Below are 10,904 nucleotides of genomic sequence, written 5' to 3' on the forward strand. Positions count from 1 at the left end.
TGTCTTATAAAATAGGGAAAATGACACCTACACACTAAAGATTTAAGAAAATAGTCATGCAGAACCAAATTTTCAATAAGGAAAACTAATCCACTTTTGACTATATACCATTTGTATATAGTAACTAAAAAATCAACTTTAAAATTTTTCAATAAATACAAATATAATTCAAATAGTTTAGTTTTTCTAATGGACTAATAATATTGGATTTTTTATTATTTAAAATAAATTTTAAAATGTAAATTATTACATTTATTTTAATAACATATTTACATTTATGATAAAAAATTTCAGTAAATATTTTGGTTAAATAGATTTTAAAATTAATAGAATATATCTCATGTATTAATAATATTAAAATTATTTTATATAATATTGAAAATGATTTAAATTCTTTATATATTTATTTTAATACTATGATTCTATTTATTATAAAATTTAGTTTAATATAATACAAGATTGTAAAATATTACAAAAATATTTTTAAATATTGAAATTGTTTTAAAACGTATATATTGTTAAATTTATTTTAATATTATATTTTTATTTATTTAAAAAAATTAGAGTCTGCATAACTATATCTTTAAATTTTGGAGTGTAATTCTTTTTGCTTAAAATATTTTAGAGGGTTGAATGTATTATTTATTCTATTTCATATTTCATGGTGACTAGAAACCCCCCAGCAAATTCTACATTGTACCTTGTTGAAAGTTTAGTTGTCTGGCAACAATTTGTGTAGTGCAACCTTGCCTTTCTTAAAAATGCTAATGCATGCTGCCGTTTCTTGTACTTGGGCAAACTTAAAACTAATTTATTCTTAAACCATTCCTTTATATAATGCCCGGCGTCCCCCCCCCCCCCCCCCCCCCCCCCCCCCCCCCTCCCTCCCCCGGGGGGTGTTTGGTTTAAAGAAATAAAAGGAAAGGAGGAGATGGGAAATAAATAAGGGGAGAAAAAATAAATTTTCATGTCAAACGAAACAATAAAATTGAGATTGATACTTTTTTTCTCTCATTTTTCTTCTCCCTCCTTTATATTACTTTTCCCTTCTTTCATTTCTTCCAAACAAACATGGGTTTAATGTGTCATTAACTTATTAGTAATTACTCCACTAAATTTTAATTATTTCCTTAATTAACGACAAAGATTTAGATCCTCTCTTGATCTGATCACCGTCTGAGTTTTTGAAGATCCATTGACATATGATATTATTAAAATCAATGGTCAGGATTTCTTTGTAATTAATTTTTTTCACAACTTCTTAAGTGACGTGCTTTAATTCCTTAAAAATCTCTATTATGACTGATTTTTTCCACTACACTTTTCAATTTCCACTGCACTCTTCTTCTCCTAAATAATTAGCTATTGTAGTACGAAAATTTTGAGAAAACCAATTTACCAGATTGAATGTGATCCAATTTACAAATTGTTGTTCTTTGTATTTTTGTGCTTTTGCCTTTTTGATCAAGAGCTTTATGTTAGTGTACAAGTGTTTCTCTTGTTTAATGTTTTACTGATCAATGCTTAGATTTGTTTATGCTAATAACACAATATGAATAAGAGAATACTGTAAGTTTGGAGAAATGAGCAACAGAATGAAAGCTATTTGCATATGGTATAATTTTTGTTTTTAAAAAAGTGAAAGCTGTTCACACTTGATAATGAAGAACCTCAACTATAATACGCAACAAGTAATCTATGCCCTATGTAAGTTCTTCTACATAAGGCGAGTATATAGCAAACTCAAAATTTCTTCTCCACCGTAACATGAAGCTTTAATATTATCAAATTGTCTTAGATTCAATTTCTCTGCGTTTGAGAGCGTATAATATTCGGGCAGCATTCTTTTACATCTCATTTTCGCCATGTTGCAAAAGAACATAAAAGATTAAATAAGTGAAATATTGTTAATAAAAGGTGTACTTTCAACAGGTTTAGCATAAAACAGATAATACTACATTTTGTCGATCGGGTGGTGGGCATCAAAAAATTGTAAACTTATTTAAGAAGAAAATTGGACTGTCCCACTTTTTGTTTACCATCTATAGCAACATCATCTGGACAAATCTATCCATCATCATCATCATCATCATCATCATCATCATCATCATCATAGTAATGATAATAATAAAAATAAAATACATCAAAAAAAAAAAACAACAACATTACAACAAATAACGATAGTTTTTTTATACGAAATTATTCAAACTTTCGGCACAAGCATGTTAATTAATAATCTCATCAATAAAGAGATTGATGCTGAATCAATACTACCCGAGGATTATTACATCTAGTTAAGGGGACTTCAGCTTCTTACCTTGATAATGTTTACCGATTTTAATGTTTCCATTTTTGAAGATTTAGATTTCTTTTTTGAATTTGACAAAGATTTAATTTTGAGAGAGAGAGAGAGAGAGACGGTTTCATCGGGCTTTGGAAATTGAGGGATGAAACACATGTTTTGGGAGTAGTTAAATAAAAAATTAATTAGAATGAAATTCTGACCATTGATTTTAATAATGCCATATGCCAACGCCCAACGGATCTTCAAAAGCTTAGATAGTGATCATATTAGGAAGAGTGATCATATTAGGAAAGGATCTGAACCCGAAGACGAGAGCTGTTCTCCCTCAAATTTCAAGGTAGTTGTCATATAATTTTTATATTCATGTTATGATAATATCTGACCGCTTTGATGTAGATTTAAAAAGAATTGAACATGACCAACCAACTGGGCCTTAGCCCAGTGGTTAGGACCCCGCATTTACAACTGTGAGCGCAGCAGTTTGAGCCCCGTGATGCATTTAGGAGTTTATTTTCTTCTTTAATCATTAAGTGAAGGTAATCTTTTCCCTTTCAAAATGTGAGTGGAGTACCTTTCGAAATGTGAGTAAAGTAAACACCCCTCGAATATTAGAGAGAGTGAGTGAAATAGACACCCCTCGAATATTAGAGAGGGTAAAATCTGGACAGTATTATATAATAATTAATGTAAATTAAGCCCAGTAATTATTTGATTGTAAATATCAATTGTAAATCTCATATAATATGAGTTGTAATAATTAATGTAAATTAAGCCCACTAATCTGAACATTAGTCTCATGTAATTCAAAAAAAAAAAAGAAGAATTGAACATGACCAAATGCAACCAGGAGTTTTCACAACCAACTTTCATGGACAGAACAAAAGTTGGACACATCGTACAAAAGCCTGAACAGAGCCTTTCAATTATTGCCTCCACTAATCAAACTAGTTTAAACAAAGGGGAATCCTAGCTAGAAACCACGCACATGTTAATTTTCACAGTCTACCGTCTAATGTGATCATCGCACTTTTCAAAATACAAAATGACAAATAACAGGGGAGGTGAAAATAACATCAAGAGAGAAGCCAAGCGACCATGGCGTTTTGCTTCTCACAGTCCGTCTCATCTTCACCTTCGTGACTCTTGGGTTCATCCTTATCACCGCTTTCCCAAAGCCAAGATAAAACGTTCTCATTTTCATCACGTTGCGGATCATAATCTTGAATTACATTCTCCCAATCCCAATCGAAGTTACTGTCGTCAAAAAAAGAATTAACAGAAGAGCAGGAACGCAAGCTAACACTGTCTCCGTTAGCACTCACCAGTTCCTCACTCGTAGGCACATTGTTCCCAATTTGTCTTCCCTCAAAAGTATTCGTGACCCGAGTATCTTTCTCCTCCATTAAAGTCCAAACCTCATTGGGATCCAGAAGATCATTAAAACACAACTTCGCATCGTCAATGCCTTCGAATGGTTCTAGAATTTCAGTCTCTTTCTCCTCACCAGTGCGGCACAACATAGATTTATTATTGATTCTTGTTTCCTCACCAGAACAAAGCACCGATTTTTCCCTCACTTCACTCGAATCCAGCCCATTGTCTTCTTGACGACAAGGACTTCGTACAATTTTGTCCGTTGTCTCCTTGTCTTCAGCAAACGAATCCAAATCCATGCAACCAACTAAGGCAGTGCTGGGTAAAGTCTCTTTCTCTAGTGTGGGTGTGGCTGGCAATGGTATGTCTTCTTCAATAGAAGCAACAATTTCTTCGGTTCCGATATTAATATTACCATCTTTGGCAACAATTTCTTCGGTTCCGATATTAATATTACCATCTTTCTTACTGTGGCTTTTGTTTTTCATAATTGCCGATCCAATTTTTTTGCCAGCTTTCCTATCCGATGCAACGCCTGTGCCGGCGGCGGCCACGTCCACCTTCACTGGTAGTGTTTTTTCACTAGATGGCCTCCAGAAGGTGTGAATTTTTCTGCTCAAATGCGAGTTCCAGTAGTTCTTTATCTCGTTATCTGTTCTACCTGGCATATTGCTTGCAATTAAAGACCACCTGCAGCACGTAACGATGGTCAGCGTTAAAGTTGATTTTCTTAGTGTAAATTAATAGCCATCAACTTTTATCATGTAATGTTTATTTGATTTGTTATAATCTTTGAAAACATCCTTAGTTAAACTACAAGGTTACTCCTGTCCCACGGAAAGTATCCATTCAACTAGTTTTGAAACCAGATAATTAAAGATATTTACATCCAGATAAAATAATGTAAAAATAAATGATTGGATAATAAGGCCGAATAGCGAAAAATTAATGTACTTTAAAATGACAACAAGTTACACGTAACGATAAAAGAAACAGTTACGTCAAAGATAACTCCCAATAAATATCATTGAGTGATGCCTGAAAAGTAATAAGAAACTGACGTAATTTGAAAAAGGAGGGATGGTATTGCCAGTGATCTTAATTTAAGGCAGGAAAAAGAAAACTCACAGGCTGAAAAAGAAAATTTCTGTCCAGAAAGTAGAAAATTTTAAAGTATTTTGGCGCATGACACATCACCGTTTTAATTTGTAAGAGCAGAGAGAGAGAGAGAGAGAAAATTCAACGATGCATTTCTTGGCTTCACATTCCAGCTTCCAAGGAGCCCCAGTCCCAATACAGACAAGTGCTTCTCGATATCACATTTTTCACATGCATGTTATGTTTCAGTAAGAGCAGCTAAGACACAGACACACTAACCTGTTACCCAAAGATGCATGCAACTTAATGATGATCTCTTCCTCTTCAGCAGTAATGTTACCTCTCTTCAAGTCAGCTCTCAAGTAATTGATCCACCGCAATCTGCAACTCTTCCCACACCTCAGCAACCCTTTGAACCACAAAAAAAAGAAGAAAGAAAAGATCAAGGTTTCATGAAACGGAAACCATCTATGTATATCTACGCAAGTGAGCTTGCTAGAAAATGGTAATGGAAACGACATTACTAACCAGCATTCTTGGGCAGTGACCTCCATGACCCTTCTCCGTTAGCTTGAATATACTTGGTCAATATGTCATCCTCTTCAGCCGTCCATCTCCCCTTCTTTAGACCCACTTTCTCGCAACACGGAGCTCTCCCCATTCCTCTTAAGTACGCATCCACGCTCTCAAACAGAACGAAATGTAATCGTATATATTTAGTTATATTAATAAAGCCCCCGTACAAGTGTTTGCAAGTGGATGGAAAAGGGATGGTGAGTGAACAGAGCTTGTATTTTGCTTGGCTCTTGGAGTGGACTGTGAGCCTGTGAAAGTTAAAAAATAGATGTAATTTATATACAAGAGACACCATCACGTTGGGCATTGATGGGGATGTATGTGTGGTGTGAGATTGTGCCACGTGCGCCATCAGGAGAGGACCACGGTCGTGGCATCTACACCGTCTGGTGCCTCTGCTGGGAATTCAACGTCCCACGTTGATGCCTCTTCCACCAAAACAGGCATTTGTCCTCCCTCCTCTTGCGTCTTTGTTAAACTTAAATGCGCCAAAAAAATTCTCTCTTTAATTTGCTTAATTGTCCAATCTTCCTCTGCTCATTGTGACCTTGTCTGTTCATAAGGAGGAAAAAAAAATTAATAATGATAATTTTCATCCGAATAATAATATTAGCTGCAGGCAGATATTCAAAAAGGATAATTGTTGAAACCTCCCCTGAGGTTTCATATATTTGCAGATAGACCGCTAAGATGCTTATATTAGTGAACTTAACCCTCCCGTTATATAATTTTTTGGTTGACCGTTTGTTAACTGACCGTTTGTTAACTGACGCAAAGTAATTGTTTTGCCCCTGGAGCAAGATGAAGACCTGACAACCCTGCAAACGTTGCAGCTTTTATAACTACAATAATTACTGTTTTACCCTTGACGTTACCCATGATGAGTATGCGTATTTACAATAGCAAATAATTTGACAATTTTACCCTCACAAACAGAGGAAGATTACAAATCCACCCAAATGACGAAATCTGCATAACAAAGCTATCAAAAGTTATACGATCGCGATTCATCTATCAATACAAATGTGCAAAATTAGGGGTCCTTTAATCCTCTACTCATACACACAGACAGTTCTAATTAATGACCATTAACCTTGTATCCTCTAGCATGTAACATCTATATTTACTAGTGTATTCTCCTCAGTCAACCTTCCATAAGCAGAATATTTAACATCATTCTCAGATGTTTTCATTGATATTGTCAAGCATCAGCAGCCTCTTCTCAGCAGGTGCTGCCATTGCACTGGCCATTGCTTTGGTATGCTTACCTTCGTAATCATTTGGAGCAGGCTTGATAGCTGCAATGCAGCTCAACTGATGCTTGAAAAGATTTTCAAGTTTGGAATTTTGCAGCAGCCTTGATTTAGGTCTTGATAACCACACCACAGATAACCTTGAAAACCATATCTAAAATAAGAAAACAATACAAGAAATGTCAAGATTACGTCATCTATGAGCTAGGCACTCCTCCATGTACCAAAAGGGGAATAACATTCCAAAAAGAGGATAATATAAATTGAGGAAAGAGGTATCCAAACCTAATAAAAGGCAATAGGAATAGACCAACAAAGTGTTGGCTCCACTGGCAATGGAGTCCCCTTAAGTGGCTTGACTGAGTTTGCTCCCCAGTTCGAGTCGCAGGGAAGTCGCATTTGTTGGGAGAACTTGTGCCTCCCGGTTCGAGCGGGGACTTCTAGTCTGGGTTGTGGTACGGGCTTAAAGGTGCCTCCCACAGTTGGGGCCCTTCCCAGGATACCTCATGGATAAGATCAAAAAAAATAATAATAATAATAGGAATAGAGATTTTATTTTTGAATTAGCCATTTAGATCCCCTAGTCAATTGCTAGTCTCTAAAACTCATCATAAGTTATGAAGAAATCAGAGTCCAGAGACATTTCAACAACATTTTTATTATGTTGTTTAAAGATGAATTAAATCGATTATGCTTAAGGCAACCAAAGCTATTCCCCACATTTTTTTAACTTGCATACACCTTGAAATGAATGTTAAAATATCAAAATATGATATAGTTTGTGAACATGAAAATCTATCAGCATATCAACAATTTTCCTTTTTTTTCACTCTTTACAATATTTTGATAGAATATTTATATAAAAATTTAATTAGTTTCTAGGATAAGTACCCCCATAGACCCGAAAATTGCTACTAAAAACTTATCCAAAAAATTCAGCAAATTAAACATATTTTGGGCCAAAATTTCCCTAACTTATCAACTACACCCTATTTTATTTAACCAAACTTATATAAAACTAAAACCAAATCAGAGCTGTTAAGAATAGAATCAAGTTAGTTAATGAGAATGCTAACATGGCAGCTGAGTCAGCTAAAGGTTGTTATAGAAGTTGTTAGTAGTAATCTGTGCGTGTGTGCAATGTGTGTAGAATCTTCTATGCACATATAAAAAGGCTTGTAACCTCCAGATTCATTATGATCAATAATAATAGAATTTTCAGTATACAGAAGTTTTCTTTCTTTCTATTTTCTCAGTAACCAAACAACATCACAGTTTCATATAAAACTTAATATGGTATCAGAGCCAATCTAATTCAATCTCTAATGGCTTTTGTCAACTCGAATACAAATGGTTCTTCTTCCATCTCGTCATTCACTTTCACAACACTAATTAAACTAGATCGTTCCAATTACATGATCTGAAAATCTCAGATCCTATCTTCAGTTCGAGCAAATAATATAGAAGAATTTCTTGATGTCTCCAAGATCTGTCCTAGCCAATCTCTTGATGATGAACCTAGAAGCTCCAGTGCAGATTTGCATGAGAATCCAGCCTACGTCACTTGGAAGAAACAAGATCAGATGCTCCTCAACTGGCTTCTTTCCTCAATCAGCATTGAAGTTCTCAACTTAGTGGTAACATCTAAAACCTCTTTTGAACTTTGGACTAATTTAGAATAGCAATTCGGATCTGAAACTGCTGCTAAAAAGGTTCACTTGAAAATGCTGTTGAATAATCTCAATAAAGCTTCCCTGACTATGACTGAATACTTTAGTAAGTTGAGATCTATTACTGATGAGTTAGCAATTGCTGGTAGTCCAGTTAGTAATCTAGACTTTATTACTCATCTGATTTCTGGTCTAGGACAACCGTATTATCCTTTTGTGGTTTATATTGAAGCCAATGTACTTAAGATGAGTATCAATGGAGCATACTCTATGCTTCTGACTCATGAAGCTCGATTGGAAAGTGCTAACTCTAATGCCAGTAAAAAAGCTAAAATGAACTATGCTGCTAATTTGGTTCAAACTGGAAATAATCCAAAGAAAAACAATTATAATGCTGGCTGGAATAATAATAATAATCAAGGCAACTACACTGGAAACTTTGGAAACAGAACTGAAGGTGGAAATTATGGTAGAGGAAATCCTGGAGCAAGGAGATGAGGTAATACATGATATGGTACTGGAAGAGGACAATGGCATGGAAATCAGGGAGGTAATCAAGGCAGATGTGGTTTTTCTGGATTCAATGAAAATGGATTTACTGCTAGTTTCAATAATTCTGGAAGAGGAAGTGGCAGAGGTATCATATGTCAGATCTGTTTCAAGCCAAATCACTCAGCTGCTGAGTGCAGAAATATGTTCAACCAAAACTTTGTACCAAATCCTCCAGTTCAGAGTTCCTTTCTAAATCAAAATCAAGGACCAAGAGCTGCATACATGGTGACATCAGAAGGAGTTGCTGATCAAGGGTGGTACTTAGACAGTGGAGCAACACATCACCTCACAAATGCTGTGCAAAATCTGACTGTTGGTAAGTCTTACTCTGGGTCTGAGATGCTGCTAGTTGGTAATGGTAAAGGCCTTTCTATTACTCATATTGGTTACACTTATTTTTACACTTCCCTTGGAACCTTACTACATCTTATTGACATGCTATGTGTTCCCCATATAACAAAGAATCTTATCAGTGTGTCTAAACTCCTTGCTAATAAGAATGTGATTATAGAATTCACCTATGAATTTTGTTTTGTAAAGGACAAGGTGAAGGGGACGTTACTAGCACAGGGAATTACTGAAGGGGGTCTCTACAAACTACTATCTCAAGATGATTTGTTCTCCAATTCTGAAGTACAAGTTTTAAAGCCAAATTTTATACTGTCAGTTGTTTCAAATAAAATTGTAAACTCTTGTCCAGAGTCTATTAAGTCAGTGTCTGTGAATTCAGTGTCTTTCAATAATTCTCCTGCAAGTTTCAATACTTCTAGTTGTATCTCAATGCAGCTATTACATAATAGACTTGGTCATCCCAATAAACATGCTATGCAAATCATTTTAAAAACTCAACCTTCACACATTGTCAATCATTCTCTTAGCTTTTGTGATGCCTGTCAATATGGCAAACTACATCAATTTCACTTCCCTGTCACTGACATAAAAACCAGAGCACCACTTGAGTTAATACACACTGATCTCTGGGGACCAGCATCAATGCCATCCAAAGATGGATACAAATATTACATATCCTTTATAGATGATTTCACTAGATACAGTTGGATATTTCCTCTTACTTTAAAATCAGAAGTATTAGACACATTCAAACAGTATAAACTATTTGTTGAAAAACAATTTTCCAGGTCTATCAAAACCATACAATCAAACATGGGGGGTGAATTTAGAGACTTTGGTTCATTTCTTCAGCAACAAGGGATACATATTAAGTTTAGTTGTCCCCATACACACTATCAAAATGGAGTTGTGGAGAGGAAACACCGACATATTGTTGAAACTGGCCTTACCCTTCTTGCTCAAGCAAAACTTCCACTTGTTTTTTGGTGGGAAGCCTTTCACACAGCAACCTATCTGATAAATAGGATTCCTACACCAGTTTTAAACAATAAATCACCATATCAGAAGCTACACAATCGTTTGCCTGATTATCAATTCCTTAAAGTATTTGGTTGCTCATGCTTTTCATTGTTGAGACCTTATAATCAACACAAATTAGACTTCCATACACAAAAAATGTGTTTTTATTGGCTACAGTCCTGTGCATAAAGGTTATAAGTGTCTAGACAAATCAGGCAGAATTTACATTGCCAGACATGTTGTGTTCAGTGAGTTTGAATTTTCATATCCAGAGTTGTTTTCTGCTTCCCGCAACTCTTTCTCTATTCCAACAAAATGTGTCACTCCAGCAAATCAATCTTTCACTCATTTTTCTCTGTCAAATCCTCATCTCGATGATAGTAATGTAGTAGCACCACCTATGGCAACTTCAGGATTGAGAAGTGGAACTTAACTTCCTGCTGCTACCCCTGAGCCAAGTTCACCTTTAAGCCAATCACCAGCATCAACAAATATCCCATCTATCTCTTCCGGGCATTCCATTTCTATACATCCCATGGTGACTAGAGCAAAATCTGGAATATTCAAACCTAAAACCTATCTAGCACCAACTCAGGACATAGAACCAACAAGTGTCAAGACAACATTGTCTAGTCAGAAATGGTATATGGCTATGAAAGAAGAGGTGGATGCTTTACATAGAAATCAGACATGGACTTTGGTTCC

At 35.3% G+C, this 10,904-nt stretch overlaps 1 protein-coding gene across 1 annotated transcript; it reads right to left on the minus strand.

Annotated features, from left to right (window-relative positions):
- Nucleotides 1-3,135: 3,135 nt before the first annotated feature.
- LOC102627954 (transcription factor MYB11) lies at nucleotides 3,136-5,614 on the minus strand. The gene is made up of 3 exons (XM_006479987.4): nucleotides 5,306-5,614; nucleotides 5,057-5,186; nucleotides 3,136-4,369 (listed from the first exon to the last, which is right to left on the minus strand). Exons 1-3 carry the CDS (start codon nucleotides 5,436-5,438, stop codon nucleotides 3,379-3,381), a joined length of 1,254 nt encoding a protein of 417 aa, XP_006480050.2. The 5' UTR covers nucleotides 5,439-5,614; the 3' UTR covers nucleotides 3,136-3,378.
- Nucleotides 5,615-10,904: the final 5,290 nt, after the last annotated feature.

Source organism: Citrus sinensis, chromosome 3 (assembly GCF_022201045.2).
Source record: "Citrus sinensis cultivar Valencia sweet orange chromosome 3, DVS_A1.0, whole genome shotgun sequence".
NCBI classification, from domain to species: Eukaryota; Viridiplantae; Streptophyta; class Magnoliopsida; order Sapindales; family Rutaceae; genus Citrus; species Citrus sinensis.

Bases quoted from the DNA above. Each gene is read 5' to 3' on its own strand.
- LOC102627954 (XM_006479987.4), bottom strand. From the start codon at position 5,438: ATGGGGAGAGCTCCGTGTTGCGAGAAAGTGGGTCTAAAGAAGGGGAGA. The intron at 5,187-5,305 runs GTTAGTAATGTC...TGTGGTTCAAAG, and splicing joins GTCACTGCCCAAGAATGCTG to GGTTGCTGAGGTGTGGGAAG. The intron at 4,370-5,056 runs GTTAGTGTGTCT...TACGTGCTGCAG, and splicing joins CATGCATCTTTGGGTAACAG to GTGGTCTTTAATTGCAAGCA.